The 26,783-nt window shown below is 39.5% G+C and overlaps 1 protein-coding gene across 2 annotated transcripts in view; it reads left to right on the forward strand.

Annotated features, from left to right (window-relative positions):
* Positions 1-2,487: 2,487 nt before the first annotated feature.
* The window catches only part of PFKL (phosphofructokinase, liver type), a 51,265-nt gene continuing 26,969 nt past the window's right edge, over positions 2,488-26,783 (forward strand). The window contains exons 1-9 of one of the 2 annotated variants that reach the window (XM_088131770.1): positions 2,488-2,705; positions 16,764-16,837; positions 17,814-17,891; positions 21,161-21,350; positions 23,454-23,619; positions 23,915-23,959; positions 24,157-24,265; positions 25,967-26,062; positions 26,355-26,447. In XM_088131770.1, the coding sequence (XP_087987896.1) occupies positions 2,600-2,705; positions 16,764-16,837; positions 17,814-17,891; positions 21,161-21,350; positions 23,454-23,619; positions 23,915-23,959; positions 24,157-24,265; positions 25,967-26,062; positions 26,355-26,447 (957 nt within the window). In that variant the 5' untranslated portion in view covers positions 2,488-2,599. Of the gene's footprint in view, positions 2,706-16,763; positions 16,838-17,813; positions 17,892-19,999; positions 20,035-21,160; positions 21,351-23,453; positions 23,620-23,914; positions 23,960-24,156; positions 24,266-25,966; positions 26,063-26,354; positions 26,448-26,783 lie in introns of those variants that run through there. The other variant, XM_088131771.1, reaches the window with a different exon arrangement.

The following is a 26,783-nucleotide window of genomic DNA, read 5'->3' on the forward strand; positions in this document are numbered from 1 at the left end:
CAGTGATGGCAGACCCTCCAATCTAAAGGTCCAGCTTCTTTAATGCCAAGTCAGTTCCCGGCAAAGCATCTATCCAGGATTTAATCCTGGACAAAACACTGACTTGGCATTTATTACAGAGACCTGGCTAAGTATAGAGGGGGAATTAATCTCTCCCAACTCTGTTGGATGGATTACTATGTGGTGTGGCAGGCTAGGGTGGGAGGGTGGTGAGGTATGTGGCCGCTGCCTAAGGGACATATGGACTTAAGAAGTAAGACAGCTGCCATGACGTTACTATGCTTGATCCTGGTAGTTAGCAGATGTGAGTTGCTTGTGAGAAAAGTAAGTTGAGAAGGTCAGGAATACAGTTAGGAAGGATGTGAAAGGATGTTCTGGGCAAGATGTGACAAAAGGGGGCCATAATTCAGGGAAGATAATAAGAAAAAAAACAAGGGGCTATGATAAGGAGAATTTGAGGAATGAACTTTATATTGTCAGGGATTGCTAGAAGTCTGAAATCAGCATAAGTAAAATCAGCTTCTGATAGTTTGATTTTGTTCACTGTACTACATATATACAATGTATCTTTACTTACTGCTAGCTCTGAGTCCAGTAGTTTGTATGAGCAGTTAAGATATTTGGCACCAATGTTCATCATTTTATAGTTGCTCACACTGAATGACCATTTTTGATGCCCACTTCCCTTATGGGCAGAGATCTTTGACCTTTGGAGCTCTTTGCAGACCCTTATCATTTTTACCACTCAATTGTAACAATTTAGCAAACGTGGCTATTCCACTAGCCATACCTGATTCCAGATCATTTATAAATATGTTAAAAAGCACCAGTCCCAGTACAGAACCCAGAGGACCCCACTAGTTACAGCCCTCCATTGTGAGAAATGTCAGTTTACTCCAACTCTTTGTTTTCTATTCTTTAGCCAATTGCTTATCCATAAGAGAACCTGCCCTTTTATTTCATGGCTTTTAAGCTTACTGAGAAGTTTTTGATGAGGGACTTTGATGAGGGCTTCTTGAACACTTAAGTAGATTATGGCTTGTCCTTATTCACATGTTTATTAACACCCTTCAAAAACTCCAGTAGATTAGTTAGACAGACCTTCCCTTAGGGAAGCCATGTTGAGTATCTTCCAAATGTTTGGTAATTTTATCTTTAATAGCAGTTTCCACTATTTTCCCCCCAACAGGCCTATAATTACCTGGATCTCCCTGCAAACCCTTTTTAAAAATTGGAGTTATGTTGGCCACCTTCCAGTTCTCAGCTACAGAGGCTGAGTGTAGACACAGGTTGTGTACTGTAGTTAGGAGGTCCACAACCTCAGCTTTAACCTCCTTAATAACCTTTGGGTGTATGCCATTAGGGCCTGATTTGTTGATTTACAATTTATCAGTCAGGCCTACCATTTCTTCTCTTATCACCACTATTTGGCTCAGTTCATCTGATTCCCTTCCTGAGAACAGGAGCTCAGGCTCAGATATCTACCCAAATTTTTCTCCTGTGAAGATGGAGACAAAGAATTTGTTCCGCTTCTCTGCAGTTTTTTTCTTCTCTTAGACCACCTTTGATGCCTTCATCCAAGAGGCCAATGGCTTCCCTGGCTGGCTTCCTGCTTCTAATATATTTGAAGAATCTTTTATCTGTCTTCACCATTTTGGCAATATGCTTCTCAGATTTTCTTTTTGTCTCCCTATCTCTTTGCATTTCTTTTGCCAGAGTTTATGCTGCTTTTTGTTTTCATTAAGACAGATCTTTCACTTTCTAAATATTCTTTCTTGGCCACTTTGGGGCCACTTTCCTAATTTTAGGAATATATTGGGACTGAGCCTCTATTATTGTGGTTTTAAACAACAGCCAAACTTTCTGGAGTGAGTTTGCTCTTTTGAGTTTCCTTTTCACTAGTCTTTTCAATTTTGAGAAGTCCCCTTTCTTGTAATCAAATATAACTGTGATGGACTTGCTATGTAGGTTATCTCTTCTTTAGAAGTTGAATTTTCGTGCATTATGGTCACTATTCCTAATCAGTTCAACTGCATGTATTTCTCTCATCAAATCCTGGATACTACCCAAGAGCAAGTCTAGTATTGAAGAACCAGTCAACCCTTGATCAGATACTGGGGCAATGAACAGCAAGCAGTGAATTCACAGACTCCGTGCATGTGATGTGAGTGGATGATGGGCTAGGAAAAAATGTATACGGCAAGGTTAAAGAAAGAAGTGGAAAGCAACGGTTAAGGTGGGTGGACAACAGCAGGCATTATAGGGCCCTCCTTGGAAGAAGCAGAGATTCCAAGTCTGTCCATCGCACCTAAATTATGTCAGTTAGGGAGCATATCCCAGTAGAAAAGTGCAGATCACTACAATTAACCAATTCCACCAGTTGGAGCTCAGGGTGAAGCAACACCTGCTGCCAAGAAATCGACAAAAAGGGTGACGTTGCTTTCACAGCGCCTGCGCTGGCCAGGTAGCCCCTCCCCCAGGACTGAGCCGTCGGCCAAGAGCAGCCGAGAGGCGGGGCTTCCAGAAGCCGGGGTCCCGGTAGCGCTGCTGTTGCACGTAATTTTCTTTAGATTTTTGCACCCCGGATACGGCTGGGGAAATGGCGGGAACCGATCTAAGCTCGACGGGGCTGGACCTAGAGAAGCTACGCATGGCGGGCGCCGGTCTGGCGTTGGCTGTGCTCACCAGCGGCGGCGACGCGCAAGGTCAGTGAAAAAGAGGACCAGCCCCCTGCTTCCCTTCAGTCGAGCGGGCTCAGAGACGCCGGGTGGGGGTGTGCGATGTCACGCGCTGCCAGCTGGAATGTGCAAATGAGCACGGCTAAGAACTGAGCGGGAGCGCGACTGCCCGCTAGGCTTGAGCAGTGGAACCCCTGCGCTACGGAGGTGAAGCATCTTTGTAATCGATATCAGAGACCCCGATCGAAAACCCTAAGCAAGCCCGCCCTCGAGGGCCCGTTCCAGAAACCGGCCTTCGTCGGGGAGCTCCTGCTCCGCCTCCCTTCCAAAGTCTGGTTTTATGAGGTGCCGCAAAAGGGCGCCTCGGGGGTTGGCGGAGGGCGCCGCTCTCTGTCGCGTCTGCCCTCATCGTGCGTGGGGCGGAGGTTAGCGGTGCATTATTCAGACCTGACGGACTTAGACATTTCCCTTTGGAACAGACTGTGACAACGGTATCCTCGAGTCTGATTTGACGCAAGCAGCTTCTGCACATTCGCAGAAGAGAAGGGCATTTCCTCCATGATGAGCCAATGACATTTTCCTATCCCCCGTTTAGATTTTTAGGGCTTCCAGAACTGGGCTGCAAAAATCCAGACGAGGGCTAGGTGATAGCAAAGAGATGCAGATGAGGCTCTTCTGCCCTTAGTGGTTATCCGGATTTTTGCAACCCTAGATCTCGTATCCCTGCATTGCACTTCAACCAGAACATGAACCCATTACATGTTTGTACTTGTTCATCCCCACCATGTCTGCTCAATAATGCAGCCCTAACATAATATAGCTACAACGAATGTTCGTGCAGAGTACTTTGAACATTAAATACAAAGTTGCATCATTCACTTCTATATTAGACATAGGGTTTGAGAGGAGGATCAGCAGTAGGGCCGCCTGCTTCTTTTAGGTCCAGAATTGGAAAATGGCTTATGGTACAGAGATGTATATATGTTTTGCATGCTAATTTCTGAAATATATTGCAAACTCTTAATTGATACAAGGAGCTTTTCTTGAAGCAGGCCTAGTCATGAGACAACTGGGATATGTCAGTGCAAGTCATTTCATTTCCCATTTGACCTATAACATGATTTGGAGGGCTTGGATTAGATCTATCCCTGCCTGAATATCTTGAATAAGTTAGCCTGTTGATTAATTGTTAAAGCTGGTTATACACAATTTAAAGCTGCATTTGTGTTCAGTGGCTACATTGACTAATGATTTTTTTCTCCTTATAAATTTATCACGGTCATGACTGATTCTATATTTAGTAGTCCTGCCATGATTGTTATGGAAATTGATTAGAAATAGACAAATAGCTATTACTTCCAGATCAATGCTCTTAGTATTGACAGATTGCCTTTGAATCTACATTGAATATATAGTGAATCTGTGTAACATAGTCGCATGCCTGTAATAAATTTCTTCTTGATAGCAAGAAATTCTTCCATTTTAAAAAGCAGAAAGGAAGATATTATTTAACTATCTATGGCAAAAAAAAGAGATAAATTCAAAAAATATTACTGTTCTTTTGCTTGTAATAGACTGTCAAATGGTTAATTTAAATACTGTACTTGTTATGACTTACAAACTCACACAGGTCAAGGAAAATTGAAAATAAGACTGCATACTCAGCTGGATTGCTGGCTATTAGCTGAATAATACAATTTTGCTTGATGATATATGTTTTGTTATAGAACTTTTAATACAAAACTTTTACTGTACAGTCAGGACCAGAAATATTGGAACAAGGATAACTGTTTTGGCATTTGGCCTCTGCACACCACCACATTGAAGTTGAAAGGAAACATACCCAGATGGGAGCGAAGTCAGGACTTCCAGCTGTAATTCAAGGGGTTTGACAAAAGTGGGGCACTAACCATTCAGGAAGTACAGCCAGTGGCATACACACACACCCATCATTGGTGGCTCATAAGTAATGGAAGAAACCAACATCATTACAAACATAAGGATTGCCTTTAATACCTGGATGAAAATCCTTTGCAGTCAATGACTGCCTGAAATCTGGAACCCATGGAAATGACCAAATGCTGAGTTTCCTCTCTCGAGATGCTTTGCCAGGCCTTTACTGCAGCTGCCTTCAACTGCTGGCTGTTTGTGGCTCTTTCTGCCTTCAGTCTTGTCTTCAGTAAGTGAAAAGCATGCTTTATTCGGTTGAGATCAGGTGACTGACTTGGCCATTGAAGAACATCCCACTTCTTTGCCTTGAGAAACTCTTGGGTAGCCTTTGCTGTATGTTTTGGATCATTATCCATCTGCAATATGAAGCAGCGTTCTATCGGTTTGGCACCATTTGGCTGAATCTGAGCAGAAAGTATAGTCCTATACACTTCAGAATTCATCCTGCTACTTTTATCAGCAGTCAGGTCATCAATAAACACCAGTGACCCGGTTCCATTGGCAGCCATACATGTCCATGCCATAACACTGCCTCCACCATGTTTGACAGATGATGTGGTATGCTTTGGATCACGAGCTGTTCCTTTCCTTCTCCATACTTCTCTCTTCCCATCATTCTGGTGCAAGTTAATCTTGGTTTCATCAGTCCAAAGAATCTTATTCCAGAACTGGGCAGGCTTTTTAGGTGTTTGCTGGCAAAGTCTAATCTGGCCTTTCTGTTCTTGAGCGTTACCAGTGGTTTGCACCTTGTTGTGAAGCCTCTGTATTTACATTCATAAAGCCTGTCTTGACTGTAGATGTTGACAATGACATGCATACCTCCTCAAGAGCGTTCTTGACCTGGCTAGATGTTGTGAAATGGTTCCTCTTCACCATGAGCAGAATTCTGCAGTCATCCACTTTAGTCATCTTCCACGGTCTTCTAGGTCTTTTGCTGTTGCTGAGCTTGCCAGTTAATTTCTTCTTTTTCAGGATGTTCCAAACTGTTGTATTGGCTACTCCCAATGTTTTTGCTATCCCTCTGATGGGTTTATTTTGTTTTCTAAGCCTAATGATGGCCTCCTTCACTTGCATGGACACCTCTTTGGACCTCATCTTGAGAGTTCCAGTGAACAGCTACCAAATGCAAATAAAACACTCAGAACCACCTCCAGGCCTTTTATCTGCTTGATTGGTAATGGGGTACCCAGGAAACAGGCCACACCTGGCCATACAGCTGCTTGTCAGCCATTCGTTCCATTACTTAAGAGCCATCAATAATGGGGGTGTGTGTATGCCACTGGCTGTATTTCCTGAATGGTTAGTGCTCCACTTTTGTCAAGTACAAAACTTGAAACTACAGCTGAAAGTCCTGATTTCGCTCCCATCTGGGTATGTTTCCTTTCAACTTCAATGTGGTGTGCAAAGGCCAAATGCCAAAACAGTTATCCTTGTTCCAATATTTCTGGTCCTGGCTGTATTTTAAAAATGAACCTAACCCCCTTCTAAATTTCCAACTTTATCTTTTTGAGCAGTATGATAGTTTAAATCAACAGTGGAATATAGAAAGTTGAAAGAAACATTCTAGTATCAGGCAAGAAACCAGGAGACCATAAGCTCTAGTCTTGCTTGGCACAAAGACAGCTGGGTGACCTTGGGCCAGTCACTTTCTCTCAGCCCTAGGAAGGAGGCAATGGCAAACTACTTCTGAAAAACCTGGCTAAAAAAACTGCAGGGACTTGTCCAGGCAGTCTTCGAGAATCGGACACAATTGAACAGATTTTTTTAAAAAAGGCAGAATCAGGATAATTGTAACAAACTTTCATTCCTGAATCTTGTCTTTTTCTCAAATGAGTCCTAGAAAATGGAATTTGATGGATATACATACTGTGTGTGTGTGTTTTATTCTAGCACAGCTGTTACTCTTACACAACCTTCACTTTGCCCTTTTTTCTACTATGTAATCTCTCTTCTCATTTTTAATGAAACAATCTGTCCAATTTAGAATGAAAATTATTGTAACAGATGTTGCCTGCAAAGTACTGTGCTATGAATTATAGCAACTTAATCTTTTTTGTTACTTATTATTTCAGGATAACAAGCTGAAGTGGCATACAGGCTATATAAACAATGTAAAATCTCAATTTTGTGGACTAACTGGGGAAGAGGTGTTCTTTGAAGCCAAATATCTGTAATTTATGATATTTGCATAAATGTATATATTACATTTCTCTCTCTCTCTCTCTCTTTCTCTTTCCCTCTCACTCTCTCTCTCTCCCTATATATATATAGATATATAGATAATCAACAGTGGAATATAGAAAGTTGAAAGAAACATTCTGGTATCAGGCAAGAAACCAGGAGACCATAAGCTCTAGTCTTGCTTGGCACAAAGACAGCTGGGTGACCTTGGGCCAGTCACTTTCTCTCAGCCCTAGGAAGGAGGCAATGGCAAACTACTTCTGAAAAACCTGGCTAAAAAAACTGCAGGGACTTGTCCAGGCAGTCTTCGAGAATCGGACACAATTGAACAGATTTTTTGATAAATTGATAAATTCTATTTATATTTTCAACATGTATGCAATTTTGCAACTGATATAATTCATGTCAATTAGCTGGCTGCTTTAGAAACAATACTTTGTCCAATTATTTGGGATGAAGTCCAAGCTACAACTTTGTCCATTCCATCCAAAGGTCACTTAGCTAAGTAAAATTGAAGTTTTACTGCAATTGGAAATAAGACACAGTAAATATTATTTTAAAATCAGTGAAAAAACTAGGATTCTTCCCAGAGGTCAGTCAGTAATGGAGATGGAAAGAAATTGAAGAGAATCTGGTTGAGCAGTCTTCTTTAGTAACTGTTGCCTCCCTTGGTTCCTCTCTCCTCAAGGCTACTTCCCACAGAATGATAGGTGGAAACAGGCCTGGGGATAGGGAAAACCTTTGAAACAATTTCCCTCTTTTACCAGTGGAATAAATGTAATGTTTCAAGAAGTTGGCACAATCAGAATTATTGCTGGGTGATATTCCCTTATTCCCCTTATTTTCTCCCTTTCCCTTTGTATGACATGCTTCCTGATTTCTGTTGTTGACATTTTTTCCATATTACATGGAAATGTTCTAGTGTTAAGAACAACCAACTATTGAGCTGGAAACAGCAATCTACTTCAGAGGAAATCTAACTTAAACCAGTCAAGGATATAATTGTATACCATAAGTTGCACTATTTTAATATTATATGTTGCCCTTTCAAACAACATGTGTTTTGACTATGAATTATGTTTGCAATTCTGTCTATTCCATTGGAGTTTGTGACAGATTGTGGCAGGAGATAAGAATGTAACAAGTCTCTTCCAAATCATCTTCTACTCCCATTCTATACTATTCTTTTATTGTTTGGTTGTTTTATTTATTCATTTTTGAAGTTTCAGCCCAGAAATAGGCTCTGGGTAAGTTATAGTTTAAATCAAACACAAAGCTAAGTAGAAAAACAACAACAACAGCCTATTTAAAATGAAACAAATAAGGGACTTGCCTAATTCTCTTGGAGGGGGCTCCACAACTGTTTGACCACTGTAGGGAAATATTTGTCCTGCCTACCCACCAACAGACCTGATATTCAGTGTGGAACATACACAGGGGTTTCTGAATGAATAGGTTTGCATAAATTAAGGTCCTAGGGCAAATGCGGCTCCTCAAAACCTAGGATACAACTTAAGAGCCTCTCCAGAAGTTGCTATTGGTTTGTAATTTGCAATGTAACAAAAGGGGAAATTATTAAGTCTTTGGGAGTAATCATTAACTGTGATTTGAATAAAATGACTTTAATTTTAATTTAATCTTTTCATCATCGTTTCTTCCACTTCTTTGCCTTGTCCCGCTCACTTCTTTTCGTGACATGGTAGTCGAAGATCAAATATGATCTTTGCCTTGTGAAAGACTGTGTGCCTTATCTTCAATTCAAGATTGAGTGAAAGGAAGTAACATTTCAGTTATCTTGACCCCAGACACCCTCTGGGTAGCCAAAATATAGCCCTTCAAATGTTGAAATAAAATACCATCAGTGTTCAGTGTTCTAGCTAGAAAGGGATTGAAGTAAGATCTATCTTCTCTAAGACGAAATGCAAGTGGTACAGCAATCAAAATTACATAAATGTACTCCTAGTCACAGAATCTGACTGAAGCTCCTGGAGCATTGCTGGTTTCAGAAAGCTGTTAGGTTTTAATCCTAGATCCAAGTGTGTAACTCCATGTAGAACAGGCTATTCACTCAGTCTTGCCTGCAATGATTCCATCTTGCCTGAGCTGAGTTACAAATTGTTCATTCACATCTAAACCTTCACTGTGTCTTGAAAATTGTTCAGGACTTCTGTGGTCTCCTTGGCAGAGAAAGATAAAGAGAGCTGGGTATAGTCAGTGTAGTTGTGAGACCTGATTTAACTCCCAAATGCCTTATGACCAAGTAGAGGATAACATGAAGACCTCTGTTCTAATGGCCACCAGCTCCACTATCTGGTGCCATATAGCCGAATAATTTCAGAACCAGTGCAAAAATGCGAAGAAAGCAGAACATGAAACTCGCATGCAACCTATCCACATGAGCTTTAACTTCATTGTAACAAGGAACTAAAAAACAGAAGCAGCAGGTAGGCAGCTGTAAGAGTCTATTATAGGTAGAAGAAGCAGAGCAGAGGTCATAGTTACTTTTCAAACCCATTCTGTGTGCTTATTAACACCTAACTTTCCTCTAGCCATCTACCCCCACATGATTTAATCCAATTTAAGCCGGTAGTAGTAAGGACATTGTAGTTCCTGCTGCCTTACTGGCTAGATTGGCTGGGGGGGAAAAGCAACCCAATCATAAACCCTAAAACAAAAATCCAGTTATAGTGTTCAGAAGAGCAGGAACATTTGAAATAATACTGTTCAAACAACTACAATTTTGTTTTGAGATTGAAACCCAGTGTGCTTTATTCTGCGCTTGAAACAAAACTCTGTTAATTTTGTTTTCAGAGACCACTCTACATAGTTGTTTTGAGGTTAAAATATTTTGTACCCCTCTCTTAATACCCTAAAAGTGTGCCACATTCAGTGGTACGGAATATAGCTCATCCACTGAAGCTCTTTCTGCCCCAGGCACTGGCCTAAAACTATATTGAAAGGATGAGGGCCTTGCATGGAAGAGAAATACTGGGGTGTTTAATAGTTATGGAGGGTGGTAGAATCCAGTAGTCTTATAATATTTCAGAGGAACTGAAAGATAGCTTTTCCTCAAGGAAGAGTTTTCTGTTTCTCTCATTCAGCTGGCTACTCTGTTTGCTAAATGAGATGGGCAAAATTTCACTAAATAAATGGTTGGCCTTCCATGTTTAGAATGAAGAAGGTAAAATACTGAGAACTGGACAAATAGCTACCCTCTTCTTGAGCCTGTTCTCACCTGAGTGTGAAGTCATAACAGAACCGAGCAATTTATATTAGCAAAATATTTAGTACAGCGGTAACAGTGAGTAGTGTTGAAAACTCTTCCTCTTCCATGATCCCAAATGTCATGGCTCCTTTCCAGCTCAGTATAACTCTACTGAAAACACTACCTATGTAATGGTGGAAGTGAAGAAAATGTACTTCACTGAGATAACCATCAGTGAATAAGCCTCTTGGCTGTGTTCTGCTAGATTTGTCCAAGTTTTCCTTCATGAGTGCTCCAGCTGTCTAATGAAGATTTTTAGGAAATCAAAGAACTTCAGCTATACACAGTAGAAAAGAGTGCTCCAGGATAATTTTTTTTACAGTCCAGATCATTTCAGTTCCACAGCCCAACCAAGGATTTCACAGAATCACCAGGTATAAGTAACTAGAAAATCTCCCAGAGTACTTACAAATACAGTACAAAATACTTTAATGACCAAGTATAAAATATATACAAGGAATTTGTCTTCGGTGACAAACAGCAAGATCAACAGTGTATTTGGATAGCAATAGAAAAATAATAAACAATAACACTACACAGTAAAATAACTTTTTCAAAGGGAGAAGCCACTGTCCAGCACATATGAAGTCGTGTAGTATTTAACAGAGCAATGGCACAAGGGAAAAAACTATTCCGATGTCTAGATGTTTTAACATATGGTGCTCTGTAGCGCCGTCCTGAAGGAAGAAGTTGGAACAATTTATATCCAGGATGGGAAGAGTCTGCAGATATCCTCTCTGCCCTCCTTTTGACCCTCACAGTATACAGTTCTTCTGTAGAAGGCAGGCGGGTTGCAATTATCCTTTCTGCAGACTTAACTATCCGTTGGAGTCTGAGTCTGTCCTGTTTGGTTGCAGAATCAAACCAGACAGTTATAGAGGAACAGATAACAGACTCAATGATTCCCCTGTAAAACTGTCCCAAGAGCTCCTGGGATAATTTAAACTTCCTAAGTTGCCGCAGGAAGAACATCCTTTGTTGTGCCTTTTTAATGATGGCTGTAATGTTAAGCGTCCATTTCAGGTCTTGGAAAGTATAGAACCCAAGAACTTGAAGGACTCTACCACTGATACTGGTACCATCTAAGTGTTGTGGAAGGACTATCTGAATAGATTCCTTCATTTTTGATAGAAATTTAAATTCACAGTAAATCTAATTCTGTTGTTCCATGACAGAATGCTTCCATCAAAAAGTAAATTGAGAGTAAGCTTATCTGTGTGTTTAGATGTCAATTGAGGCAGAGCCATGGAGGCCATGAAATCCAAGAGCTTCTCCTGCTAAAAGGGTTGCCTCTGGACCACTGTTGAATATCCCCAGCATACTCATTTTGGAATAATATAAGACCACTTTCAAGGCCACCTTGCCAGCTCAAGTCAGGGAAACTGGTAGCAGGGTGGACCGTGAGCCAACAGAATCCTAATTCTGTCCTACAGTAGGTATATACAGTTTAAACTTGGAAAATGTTGAACAGGATAGCTCAGTAAGGGGATGAATTTGTGATAATTAGAAATGATAACCTGGATTACGCTTAGTGACCCAAACTGTAGTATGTGCTATTAGAATGACCAGTCCTAGGATTTTGCATATTGTTGGACAAAGCATTTACATCTTAATCCAGAATTTTGACATGTAAACTGAACATTATTTAATGTGTTTAAGCAAAATGAGAATGGTGGCATTTTGAAGCAGCAGTTTATAGAATTGAAAATATAACCCAACTCCATTGCTTAGTTTAGGAGACAACTACAACATCTCTGAAAAATAGCTAGCCATGTCTTTGCCAGTTTTAGCTCCAGTAAATGTCTGATCACACTACTCTTTGGAGGAGTTTTGAATGAGATAAAGTAGATATTAAATTAACTCTTATATAAAATTAAGACTACATTGGATTCATTTATTTTATGATTTGGAGAGTTAGGAAGTTCTTTAATTTAGCTTTAATTGTTATTTTGGGTCCATGAGAAATGCTGCAAATGGTTTGGCCTAATCTACTATAGTTGAAGCTGGCATCTGACCTACTTCTAGCCAGGAAGTTGTTTTTTTCTTTCTCTTTGGCTTCAGTTGGCTTCTTTAGGTTCTTTTTGTCAAAAGAAACAAAAGAGATTTTGACGCCTATTCCAAAACTTTGGTAAATCTTTTAGAGGAACCTTCTCCTGGTGTTTTTTAAATGTGATGGATCAAATGCTTTGTAGATAGTAATAGGTGTCTGTCTCTATATTCATTCTTTCCTTCTGCACTTGATTAAAGATCTCAGAAAGGCTTACAGTAAAATTCAAAAAAATGAACTACAGTAGCAGGTTAAAACTATTGAAACAAAAGTACTGTTTTTCCACATACCATTGTTAAACCTTTGCCTATATAATACAGTGGTACCTCGGGATACGAACACCTCTCCTAACGAACTTTTCGGGTTACGACCAGCTCCGGCCGCAAAAATTTACCTCGATGTGTGAACTCCGCCTCAGGGTACGGTCATTTTTCCGCCCTGACACGTGGTCCATGGCCATTTTTCTGCCCCTGACACGTGGTCCACAGCCGTTCTCCCACCGTGCCGCGCGGCGCCCGGCCGTTCTCGCGCGGCGCCCGGCCATTTTCCCGCCGCGCCGCGCCTGGCCGTTCTCCTGCCGCGCCATGCCGCGCCTGGCCGTTCTCCTGCCGCGCCATGCCGCACCCGGCCGTTCTCCCACCGCGCCCCGCTGCGCCGCGCTGCGCCCGGCCGTTCTCCTGCCGCGCCCGGCCGTTCTCCCGCCACGCCGCGCAGCGCCTGGCCATTCTTCCACCCCTGACACGTGGTCCACGGACGCCAGAACGGATTAACGGTAATTACATTGAACCTTATGGGAAAATTTGCTTCGGGGTGCAACCAAATTTGGAGGGCGGAACGGATTAACCGGATTTACATTGAACCCTATGGGGAAATTTGCATCGGGTTACGACCAACTCGGGATACGCCCAGGGTCACGGAACGCATTAAGTTCGTATCCCGAGGTACCACTGTACTTGTACTCAGCCATTATTTTCTCTAAAACTAAATTAATTTGGTTATAGTTTTGTGTAAAAACTAAGACCTTCTAAGTAGTTAAATTCTCATTGTAGAAGAAAACTTAGAATAGAAAAAAAGCTCATGGTATAATCTGTACATTTAAATGTAATATGTTGAAGAGTCTAAGGCAGTCCTTATGACAGCTGCATAAGCAGCATGCTTTTTAGTAATACTCCTTTATATATGCTTACTATTTTGAGATCACACTTAACAACGTAACAAGATATGATTCAGTGTGACAAGTTAGTTAGATATCTAGGATTTGTTCCATTCATAAGCCCCAGTCTTAGCATGGTCCACCAGCCAAGAAATGCTATTTGTTACGTGCTTTACATGGAGAACATAAGAATGTTTAACCTAAGGGCACTGGCACAGGGAAAGCAATTTGTACATGTATCCCAAATAGAATTTCCCATCTCTGCTAAAGTTACTGTGGTGTCAGACAGGATTGGGTTAGAAAGCAGTAGACTTACTACCCAGCTATATAGAATAATCAGATGGTTTTCCACATACAATTAGAATCTGATGGGTTTGATTTCATGAAAAAGAGATAAATTGTTTCTTCTGCATATAGAAAAATCCCTTATAGTAAAAATCCCATCTAGCCTATAATATAGTAGTTAAAAGTGTTGGATTACCAGTGGGGGACCTGAATTCTGGTCTTCCCTTCAGCACAAAAACCTATGGGGTGACTTTGGGCCAGTCACTCTCTCTTAGCCCTAGACTGGGAAATTGAAAACTATTCTAGAAGAAGGTAGTGGCAAACCACTTCCAAGAATATTGCTAAGAAAACTACATGGACCTAGCTATGTAGTCACCAGAGTCAAGACTGACTCGAACACTGTAACAACAGTAACTGATTCATTTGTGTACAAGCTTTGCTGCTCTGCCAACAGTAAGATATTGATATTTATTGAATTGCATTTTTCTTGTGAACCACTTTGAGAAGACTTTGCATTCTCAAAGGCTTTGCATTTAAACTGAAAATATTTTTAAACTATGCTTTTACAGCTTCTTGGAAGAGTGTTTAAAATACAAGTAAAAACACAAGTAACAAACAGTCCAGTCAAACAGCATGGAGAAGAGTGACAGTCCATTTTAAGTACTGTAGCTTGTGTCTTTTTGAAGAGCAGAAGTATGTATTAGGGGAATCACATCTCACCCTGAGGAATGCCAAAATAAACCTTGTACTTGTCATTTTATATATATATATATATACACCTCTGCTGTCATCTAGATTCCTTTGCTAACTTATGTTGCTGTAGCTTTCTCCAATCTGGTGTCCTTCAAATGCATTTAACTATAATTTGCAGATAATCTCTTCTGGAAGACCCCAAATTGAGGAAATCTGTCCCAAATGGTAAAGAACGAAATGGAGATGAAAGAAAAAAAGAAGCAGGATATGAAACAATATGAATTATAGAAAGCAGAGGGAGTTGGAAACTAAAAAAGAAAATATTTTTTAAAATGTGGAGAAGGAGATGAGCAACGGAGAATATTGAGATTAATGTTTCTGAGGTGGAATCTGTGCAGTATAATGCACACTATCCTACTACTATCCTATTCCTGTTCTACTCCCCTTCCACTTATCCTAGTTCATATAACTGTATCTTTCACTATATCTCTAGATGAGAGAAAGAGTCTGAGATTCTTTTGATCAAGGTCAAGTAAGGATCAGTAGCGAAATGTATGTAAAAGGAACCATCCACATCCTGCAGACATGTGGTTCATTATTTTGTTAAGGAAAACAGTCCTTTTAGAGGGCTTGTCCACTTAAACTTCCTGCTTTCTAATAAGCCTTTCATTCTCAGATAAATGAGAGCGTAGTGAATGTGGGGAAATTCCATTTCAGGAAGTTCAGACTCTGAAAGAGTTACAGGGAGGGGAGGAGGGCTTGGAGACGCTTCCTGGGAATCTGCAGGGGTTCAAGCCACCACATCCTGTGAGTTGTATGCAGCACATTATGGAAGGGAAAAGGCAAGAGTTCAAATTTCTCTATCCAGGAAAAAACATACAGGTAATCCCTGGGTTAAGAATCTGTCCAGGTTACAGATGACCCATAGTTAAGAACGGAGTCTACTGTAGCAAAATTCGAGTTAAATACACACTGGTTCAAGTTTATTACATAATACCACTTATACATATTATACAATAATACTGTTCTGGCTTACATGCAAATTTGACTTAAGGACAGACCTTGGGAACAGAACTCGTTCTTAAACTGGGGACTACCTGTAATCAGTGGAACTGAATTGTGTGATATTAGTCAGGGTCAGAAATTGAGACAATACCAAATAAATGTTTATAATTACATAAGGTAATAAACTGATAATCCACAACAAATCACAGCCACTTATTCATCAGATAACTTTAAGCCGTTCCTCCTTACATTAGCCCTACCCAACATTTCTAATTTCATTATTAGAGGTAGTAAGAGCCTTCCTTGAAAAGCTAGGCTTTTTCTAATAATAAATTTGATGGACTTGGAGCTCTTATGAAAGTAGGGCTACCAGATCTGGATTAAAATATCCAGATGACCTTGAGATGGCAGCAAAGAGATACAGAAAGCCCTGAAGTCTTTGTTACCATAAGTGGTTGTCTGGATTTTTGCAGCTCAAATCTGATAGTCCTAATGAAAGATAATATTTAGACAGCAAGTTTCACTGTTATGCAGATGAATTAAGAAATAGAATGTGATGTTCTTTGATATTATGCATCTCGATTTCACTTACATCATGGCTAGGTCCAATATTAATGGTATCTGAGTTGCAAATGGTATCTTTTTCATCATTGTATCTCTGCCACCTATTCTGAATATTGTTTTCATTCCAGTTAACAAATCTCTGCAGATGGCATGGGTAGAAGGAAAAACTTTCTCTTAGCAATGACTGATTTTTTTTTTAAATGAAAGTTGGATCTCTTTCTCTGAACTTTTAATTTGGGGGGGGGGGGTGAGTTTCTTTTAGGGTTTATTTTCTCTTTTCCCTCAAATTCTCCCAAATGGAAGAAGTAGGCAACAGATTTTTGGCATTTTCTTTTAGCAGCTAAACATAAATAAAACCATACCTATATGATTAATGTCAAACAAGTATTTTACTCATAAAGGTCCCATGCTGTGCAATTTCTGTGGAATTATACCTTTCCCAACTATATTTTTGACTTCATTTTTCTGTGCATAAAGTTTTCTTCCCAAGGAATTTTAACTCATTACTAACATAAGACAGTAGAAGTGCTACCTTGTACATGCATAAGAAGGCAATTCTTTCACTTCTTATTCAGAAGTGTGAGGGTATTCAGTGAGGTTTATTCCTTGCTATGTTGAGGTTTATATACTGCCTCTGTTCAGCTACAGTGAACTACAAATTCCCTGTGCAGTATCTAGTAAAAAAATAAGTAGAACTGTTTTTATAGCACTGTTATGTGCTAACCTTCCCCAACTTATCATCTTCAATAAACTCAATAGTGCCTTGAGTTTATTTCTGGGAATTCTAACTGCCTCACATTTGGGGAATACTAGTTTTGGGATGGCTGTTTTTTTGTTTTGTTTTGTTTTTTGTTTTTTTGGCAAAACTAGCTATGGTGCAGAATACTGCACCAGTTTGTCTGAGACCTGAGCCATAACTTACCTTGTGTTCCATCTTTCTAGGTATGAATGCTGCTGTTCGAGCTGTAACTCGCATGGGAATATATATTGGAGCTAAAGTGTTCCTGATCTATGAGGTTCACATTTTTTATCCATCATCAAAATGTTTTTTCCCCTATGTTGTATGTGTGTTTATAGTCCTTTTAGATTGCTGTAGGCATCTGGGAAACTGTAAGGGTATAAAAACAGAAGTGCTTATACAAATATCTTTACAGTGGTGCAGAAGTTGAATAATTCTAACATACCTTTCAATATAATCTTAGGAAACTTTAAAAAAAATTAAGAGAGTTAAGAAAAAATTGAGGAAGATCATTGATGAAGTAAATAGAAAAGAATGTTTTCAGCCTTTTGATAACAGCTAACTGTAAATGCAGAATAAATTCTGCTTTTAGTGTAAATTATTGAGGCAGTTTTGGCAAAGGCAGAACTCAAACTAAGTTCAGCTAAATGGGTAAGGAACTTACGGCCCTGCAAATGCTGTAGGATTTCAATTTAAATTCCCATCAGATCCAAACAACATGTCCACTGGGGCACAGATTCCCTGTTTCAGATAACAGGGTACTTGTTTTCTGAGCTGCTTTTACTTCCAGACTATTTTTTTCCATGACTTTAAGCTAGCCGCACAAGAAATTCTGTTGTTGTATTGTAAAAACATTTGCTTCTAACAATCAAGATGTTGTATTGCCACATTGGGCTAACTTTGCTGTATCACATTGGATATTTTTTCTTGATAATATATGTTATTATATTATTTTATGTTTTTAATTTAAGACCTTTTCCATGTGTCAGTCTTTTGCATGATTGTGATTTTATGAAGAGCAGTTAAATGGAATGCATGTGAAGCAAGTTTGGTGATGTGTCCTGCTTTACATTTTGCTTCTGGTAGCCATCTGCGGTAAATCTGAACAAGAGGGTAAGACCAGGGACATTGGGATATACTTCAAGATGCTGCAAATTAACTTTAATATGCTACAAGTTAACTTTAATAAAGTTGCAAGATTTCTTGGTAGTACAGGAGTCGTGTTTTTGCATCACGTTCTTTTTTCTTCTCAGGGTTATGAGGGACTAGTGGAAGGAGGAGAAAATATCAAACAAGCAAACTGGCTCAGTGTATCCAATATTATTCAGTTGGTAAGGCTAATCTTTCCTGACTTCTTACTCTGTAACTAGATTGGTCTCATATTCATTTCTGTTGTGGCTATATGAGCCTTCTATGGTATAGAACTCTGACTTAACTCTGAGTAATTTGGTTTAAATATAAGTTTCTGAATTTGAGTGATGATTGATTCCCATTTTCAGGAAGAACTGAAATTGCATACTGTACTAGAACACAGTCAGTGGACTCTGTCTTCCTATCTGCTGTGCTGGTACTCAGTGCTTATTAATCGGATCACTATGAGCTGCCTCAACTCTCATGCCTTCCTTTGTCTTCTATTAATAGCAATGGTACCTTCAAATTTTACTGAATAAGACATGAGTCACTTTTCTTCTTAAAGTTTCCATGTTATTAGGAAGAAATAAGAATCTATTCAAGGAAGAATTTACAGTACTTTACATGAATTCAGTACAAGATAAACAGATATAGTTCAGCCAATTAAATCGCAGAGTAGTAAAACCTTGTATGCTGCTAAGCATTGGAATATTGTGACTCTTGGGCTTCTGGATGGCAAACTTTTATTAGCTAGCAATGCCCATAATTGTGAAGCAGGAATCATGGCTTGAATAACATGGTGTGACTAAGTAGGATACTGGCATACACAGCCCTTTCAATCGTCCATTCACATGACCAAGTAAAGCAGGGAATTAATGGATTATTCAACCCAAAAAGACAGAAATTGTAAGCCAACAACAAACACTGTCTTAAAGCTCGTTTACAATCCTGATTTGTATAGACAATCTCCCTCCCCAAGATCCATAATTCAGATATAACAGAAAACTATCTCACTTTGTCATCTGTTTATTCTTTCAGACAAAAAGACTAAGGAGTAAAGGGACTTCAGACACTGATATGCCACCTGTTCTTATTATACCTTATTAAGTTAGGATCCTTAAGTTATTGTTATATGTGACCATGGCTATTGAATAAAATCATTCTAGACTAGTAATGTCTGTCCAAGCTAATAGAAGTTCTTCAAGAACTCAGGTAGAGAGCTTTTCCAGCCTTGCTATCTGGGAAGATCCTGGTAATGAACTGAGTCTAGCAGGGCTCCTTCCTGAATGAAATTCTTCATGTAAACTTTGCTGCAGTTTATGTAGAAAATTTTCCTAAGGAGATTAGCAGTGTCTTCCTTTGAGATGGAAGGAAGGAATCCAGTCAGATAAATGTCCTAGTTAGTTGGTTTCAGGTCTTTCCTACCTGATATATCCCACCAATCCAGATCTCCTGAGCAGATGTGATACATAGCTCCTCCTCGTCCAGCTTTCAGAGCAGTCTGTGTGATCCTTCTGACTCTCTTGCATGTTTATTTTTTTATTTTCCTCTTTATGATTTCTCTTTTGCCCCACTTTTGTGAAGGATTTGGCTTGTTGCATAGCAAGAGCAATAATATTAGGTAGAGAGGATAATAATATTCTTCATCTATCCTTTCAAACAACCCTAAATGATAAGAAATGATTGCTTATGTACTGTAAATTGTTGTATGATGCAATTCCTCAATTTTGTGAGCTACTGCTGCATTGGCTTTTCACTTTTTTTTCAAATTCAGCCAAGGAAGTTTTATAATAGGTCTTATAGTTTTTTTTATTAGACCGCCCCCCCCCCCCCGCCACACACAACATAGGTGTTTAAACAGTACAGGTTAATGACCCATGTCCCCATCCTCACCCTGGTAACCAAATCAGTGTCTTTGTCCTAGTTCAACTTTCCCGAATCCATCTCGAACCCTCCAGATATCTTGGGACAGCAGCTTCCAGTTACACTGGCATTCAGCCAGGATCACTGGGAATTCTTGGAATTGCAGTCTCAATACTTTTAAAGAAGATCAGTTTAGAAATTGCTGTCCTGGTGACTTAGTCCTAAATTTGTGTTCCATCATTGAAAAATGGAAAGGTTTGTCTTTGATGAACATCGTGGGATTGCTCTTTTTATTAAAAAAAAGTATTAACTACTACCATAGGAGGTAAGGGTTGCATTATGCTGGAATTGTTTCTTAGATGGACCTGACTGTCAGAACATCTCTGAAGTAGACCCAGTCAGCTCACTTACAAAAGTGTTGTTTTTTCCCTTATTCTTAGAGCCTTTCCCAGTTTGACTGGTGTGTTTCCTTTCTGTCAGGTAACATTCTGCTGTTGCATGTCTCTGTAGGATGGTTTCTTTTTTGTCTGCTGTTGATGCAGCTTCTGCTACTAATAAATACAGGCTTGAGCAAGGCTGGCATATCTATGCCGTGTTTTCTTTTATGTGCAATATAGATTATTCCAAAATGTTATCTAAAGGAGCCCATATAACAGTTGTGCCAGTTTCCTGGATTGCTTTGCACCCCTTTAACTGGTTTTGACAGCAGTCCAATTTAAAAAACAATAACCTTTCTAGCAGCATGCTCCTCCACTCCCGACCTTCTCAGCATATTTCTCTTCAGATTACCAGTATTGTAACAACTTAAATCCATAATTTTTGTGATTTTGGCCCTTATTTGTGTTACTAGTCCAAAACTTTAAATCAGTGGGTGTAGATTTATTATGCTAACCCTCAAAGCAGTTGTCCTTTTCCTGTGCTGAAGGGACAGATGTTCAGAAGATGGTTTTTCTACAGTCATGTTCACAATACCAGGCAGCAGCAGAACCTGCTAAGAAGTTCTTTTGCAGAATAACAAAAAATTGGGTTAATTAAGAAATGCCTCTGATGGGCAGAACAGAAAAGGTCAAATGTTAACATAAACTCTCAGTTTCTAGTTTCATTGTTCAAGACTACCAAGGCTGACATTGCTCAGTGGTACATATTACTGGAGTAATCTTTAGAATTTCCTGTTAACATTCTGAAAGCCATCTGCTTGAGATCTAACAGAGAAACAAATAACTTCCTTGAGAATTTAGCATATTTTCCAGTCAGCTCTCAATGTATTGTTAGCTTGTCAAAATAGTACCTTGTGAGTGATTGCACATTTTTACCACTCCTGACAATTGATGCTTCACAATCTAGAAAATATAAAAATGAGAAAATGTATGTATTCTTCTTATAACTTCATGGTTTGTGCCTTCTGAAGCAAGAGCATATACCAGCCTAGGTCTGTTTAAATCTAGACCTACAAAGCTTTTTTATTTCTCCTGTGTCCCCTTTTAGAAACTGCCTATTTTGGTTTCCCATTGGAACTCATACACTTTCAAAGAACATTTTTTTCCTATTAATTTCTGGAATCATCCAATTTTTTTATTTATAATTAGGCTTTCCTTTCTGTTTATAGGGTGGCACCGTCATTGGCAGTGCCCGCTGCAAAGCTTTCACCACACGGGAGGGCCGCCTCCGGGCTGCCTACAACCTGGTACAGCATGGCATCACCAACCTGTGTGTCATTGGAGGGGATGGCAGCCTGACTGGTGCAAATATCTTCCGCACAGAGTGGGGTGGTCTTTTGGAGGAGCTAGTCAAAGCAGGTAGGTGCAAACTTGCTCTCACATCCTGATATCAGTGCCAGACTGTTACCTATGTTTCATGTTATTCTCTCTAAAAGTGAATTTGGATGTTGAGAACCAACAGACTGGAACCAAACAATGCCTGGATGGAAGGTGGTATCAACATATTTATTTATTCAACTTATATTGCTTCTTTCAAGCCAGAGAGCATGAAAGTTTGCATCAACCCCTCCACCCCCATACATATACGCATGCATGCACATAATCTTCCCCACCATGAGGATTGAGCGTATTCAGTAGCTGCTGAAAACATTTGCTAGGAAAAGACAACTATTCAAGATAGAATATAATCTGAATAAAAATTGGTTGGAAGAATTTATAGTAAGCAAAAGAAGGAAAAGTTCAGTAACTTGAAGAGGATCATTAATAATGTTGCTAGGAAATCTATTACCTATCTGTCATACATGCAGCCACATCACATATCAATAACAACAGCAGCACTTGTTTTTATTGTCTTGGTACAATATGTGTTTTGAGAACTGTACCAATAAAAAAAAATTTTGGAAGAGTTTTATGTATTTAATATTTAATTTCCACAGTCTCCTCTTCCTATTCTTAGTTTACCTTCAACGGGGACAATGCAAAGTCTTCTATTTGAGTGGGAAAAATCAGAGGCATGAGTTTAGGATTGCAGGCTTGGGGAAGATCATACTGGACAGCAGCACATGCAAAAAAAAAAAAAAAAAAAGGATCTGGATGCCTTGGATCATAAGCTGAATGAGAGCCAACAAGTACAAAAAACACATAGGCAAGCCTAAGCTGCATCAACATATTTCTAGACTCAAGATCAAGAAAAGTCATTGTTCTTCTCTGTTCTGCTTTGGTCAGAGTGCTCTGAGTCCTGGGCACAATATTTTAAATTTTAAGTGGACATCCTCAGAGAAGAATAACCAAGATGACAAGGGACCTAGAAGGAAAAAGAAATGATGAATGGTGGGACACGTTAAATATGCTTAATTTGGAAAAGTGTGTGGGGAGACATTGTATTATCTGGAGGGCTGTCATGAAGAAGACTGGCAGAATTTTTCAGAATTGTTCTATAACAGGGAAAGAAACTGTAGGCTTCAATTATAAGAAATAAGATTTCAGTTGGACATAGGGAAAACATTTCTATGGTAGTAGCTGTTGAACAATAGAACAGACTGTGTCAGGAAATGGTGGATTCTCCTTCCCTGGGGATATTTAAGCAGGCTAGAAGACCAGCTATGTTAGCCCTTCAAGGTAGGCCAAGTCAAGAAACATTCTAGAAATGCTATTGTTGTAGGGTAAAATAATAGAATCGTGAAAGCCACTCAGAAAGCCCTTCTGTACTAAACAGCATCAAGGCAGGATTATTCTGAGTTTCTGTCCCACTCTTGCTCCAATCTCTAAACTGCATAATCATTTCTTCAAGTCCCTCCTTAATAGCTTGTTCCTTCCTATCCTCCTTAGCCCCTTGTTCAGGCTTTTCCCAAAGTCAGCTCTAAATTCCTTTACAATCTGTCAGGAATGTTGTAGTTTTGGATTCCAACACTGGCCAGGTGATCTCCAATATCCCTTCCAGTCCTATGATTTTATGATTACTTTTGTAAAAGTTCCTCACTTTTAAGAGCCTTGCATCTTTATCTGAATCTTTTTTTATAGATAATTGCACCCCTCTTTGTACTTTTGTACCATGATACACATCATAGAAATGAAATTAAAAGAAAGAAAATCGGCCTTCAGTTCCAATGAAACACATGCTTAGTGAAATCAGTGCTTTCATGATACATACGGCATATCTGTCCTGTTTCTTTTCTAATTATTTTATGCATTTAAAAATAATTCTGCAGCTAAGCTATAGAAGGCAAGAAACATAGTGTACAATTTACCAGAATACTGTTTAAGATACAATAGAAGAAAATCCTGGTTTTAGAATGAACACACACACACACACACACACACACACAATTAACAATTACCTGATTCTAGTTAAAATAACTCACCTGTAGTTTGCTGTAGGATAAACTCTGTCTAAATGTGTTTGGAAATAGTTCATTTGAGATATTCTTAAGACTCCCAACCTCTCATTCATTTTCCCTCCAGGAAAGATCACTGAAGAAGTATCTCAGACATACCGTCATTTAAATATTGTGGGCCTCGTGGGCTCCATTGACAATGACTTCTGTGGCACTGATATGACCATTGGCACTGACTCTGCCTTGCACCGCATCATGGAGGTGATTGATGCCATCACTACAACTGCCCAGAGGTGAACACAAGATTTCTTACATCTTTTCTTCACATGCACTATATATAAGGCTTGCTTGAGACAATCTACAGTTAACTTCATGTCCTACAACAGCAGCCTTTTACCTAGGCGTGACTAGATTTAATGAAGCTGCTTACCTATTCTCTGTAATTTGAGGGCTTTATTTTGTTTAATGTCCTCTCTTCCTTTTCCCTTCTCTTTGTATTATGAAAGCGACTCATCAGTGTAAGGCACTCATATCTTCATCCAAGATAGCACTGGGTGATAGCTCTTGCTCTCTAATTTTGTTTTGCAGTCACCAGAGAACATTTGTGCTGGAAGTGATGGGCAGGCACTGTGGGTAAGAGTTGTGCTTTTGTTTGTTGAACTGAGAAAAGAATCAACAATTTCCTAGCTGGGGAGAGCTAATCTAAAAAAAAAGCTATGTGCTTTATGAATTCCCCCCACCTCCATTCATTCGATCTTCAGGACCAATTCTTTCACTTTGATAGACATCAGAGCTGCCATTCACAAGATGACACTCTTCTCCTTTTCCAGATACCTAGCATTAGTTTCAGCACTGGCTTCTGGGGCTGACTGGCTTTTCATTCCTGAGTCACCCCCTGAGGATGGCTGGGAGGATTTTATGTGTGAACGGCTTGGTGAGGTAAGAACTAGTAATGTCTGATGTTCAACTACATAAACCTAGATCACGATAGATGGAGCTTGAGGAATTGAGTCTGCCTACAGATACCATCATAAGTGTCCATTATGCAACCTATCTAACCTGGCTTTAAAAAAAGATGAATTATTGTTTTTATATAAAAATTGGGTGCTGTCATATTACAAAGTATCAGTGTTTAGCATTATGTCTAAAAGTACCTGTAGACACCCCCACCCCCACCCCCACCCCACCCCCATGAGACCCAGAGAGATTCTTTAAGAAATAAAAACAAGACACAGTTGTAAAAAATTGGGCATATTTTCAAAAAAGGCAAAGGTATGCTGAGAAACAGTAGGAAATATCCACCCTAGTTTACTTTTTAAAAAATGGATATTTATAGGAATGTGCAAAACTCATAGATTTGAGAATGGAATGTTCTGAAGTGCTCTGGAACATTCTGTTCCCCCTCTGATATCATGCCATTCTAGGGCTGATCCAATATTTTCCAGAAGTAACAAGCCTGTTCTGGAGCCAGAACACCTCTTGAACATGTGAACTTGTCCTTCAAGGCCATTCCCTGTGTCATCTACACTAGACTTGGATGTGGGATCTCAAAGCTCCAGCCTAGCTTAGGGTTTGTGGGCTAGTCCTATCCTCAAGTGGAAGGGTAAAGCATGTGTGTGATCCACTTATATTGGGTTGGAGCACACAACTGTCTGGTTCTAGTGGACTGGTAGGTTGTTGTCTAGCAAGAAGTTTAGCTGAAGTACATATCTAGGCTTATGCCTATGCCTGCCTTTTGTAGCTGTAATCAATAAAGTTGTAGTCATTTTCAAAAAGTGTGTCTATTTTGTCTGATTCTCCCTACTGCTGTGCTACCTTCTAGAAATTATACACTATACTTCATGGTTTCATTTATTATGGCCAGAATGATTCTCAATCCTATACATAGTTATCAGCAAGTAAGTTTAATTGAATAGTATGATATTTGTTTCTAGCTTTATAGGTGATTTTAAGCTTTAATAAAGCATCTTCAGCAAATCCAGAGTATGTTGCAGAGAAATGAAATGTACTACTGAAAATGTTAGGAATGTCCTTATAGGAATTGCTTCTAATAGAAGAGGTCAGAAAATAAATATTCTCCAAATTATATCTGGAAGCTGCTGAACTGTCCCTGCAATGGCATGGTCCAGAAAAAGTATGGCATGATTTGAAGGAGGAACAGAACCTTCCAGTGTTCCCCAGAATTCCAGATTTCTCCAGAATGTTAGGTGTTTTTAATGCTTCCTTAACTCAAATATGTATTTCCTAGGTTAATATGGCTTACAGTGCACCCTTAAAAAAAAGTGTAACTTCTTTAAGGAGCAGCTGACAGATTGGGAATTTGCCTGGGTAGAGGCATACTTACTGGCTTGGATTTGAATACTGCGCACCCCACTACTGGTAACAAAAGCTGACCAACAGAGAAATAAAATTGTTGAAAGGAGGACAAGAGAGATTTGAGGTTTATGGTATAAGAAATTCAGGACCACTCAACTGTGGTCAGCTTTGTCTCCATTTTTCTCTATATGCAGGGACTACATTTCTGTGTGATTAAAAACCCAGAGTGTTAATATTAGGATTGTGAACATCTCTTGCCTTGGAGTCTCTTGCCCGGGCCCAGTCCATCAATTGTTAGGCTTTTTTATGTTTTTATCTGGACAGGCCCGAAGCAGAGGATCCCGACTGAATATAATCATAATTGCTGAAGGTGCCATAGACAGGAATGGGAAATCCATCACTTCTAACTATGTGAAGGAGGTAAGATACAAATAAATAAGTTAGAACCAGATATTGAAAATAAAATTTAGGGGGAAAAGCATTGTTGTAGGTTCTTCTAATTCTAGAAATATTTGCATAGATTACTGTGTTTCTTGGATTTTTTTCAGCCTTTGGATCTATCCTGAGAAACTTGGGCAGCTTTAATATAGATTCTTTTGTAGAAACTTTTGATCTGCAGCAGTCTCTGACTTTCTTAGGGGGAAGGGCATTGTGTTGGTAGGGATGCAAGGATATAAAATGTATCATCCTTTCCTTCCCTCTTTTTAATCAGCTGGTTGTGAAACGTCTTGGCTTTGACACTCGTGTGACTGTGCTTGGTCATGTGCAGCGTGGTGGAACCCCATCTGCGTTTGATCGTGTCTTGGTAAGTGTGACCTTTTCACAATATGACTAAATAATGGCCTCACACTGTATTTGCCTATTCAAGTCCCCCCAAATTTGCAACCCCCCTCACATCTGTTCACAGCCTCCCAAGGGGTCATGTATCACAGCTTGAGAACCTCTAGGTCAGGAAGTTTGACTCCTGAGGTTAACCTTTTGTGTTGTTCCTCCATGGTTTCCTCCTTTTGGAATAATACAATTCCTATTTTAAAAAGAGCAGTTGAATAGTTTGGTGTTTCCAGATCTTATTTTGCAGCCTGCAGGTTTGTTTAGTGCTACAGGATGGGAGGAGTTCTTACCCAGTTTCTGAAATAATTTG

Source organism: Python bivittatus, unplaced genomic scaffold, assembly GCF_059951505.1.
Source record: "Python bivittatus isolate LINGU-HERP-01145 unplaced genomic scaffold, Pbiv_v1 ctg000980_np1212, whole genome shotgun sequence".
NCBI classification, from domain to species: Eukaryota; Metazoa; Chordata; class Lepidosauria; order Squamata; family Pythonidae; genus Python; species Python bivittatus.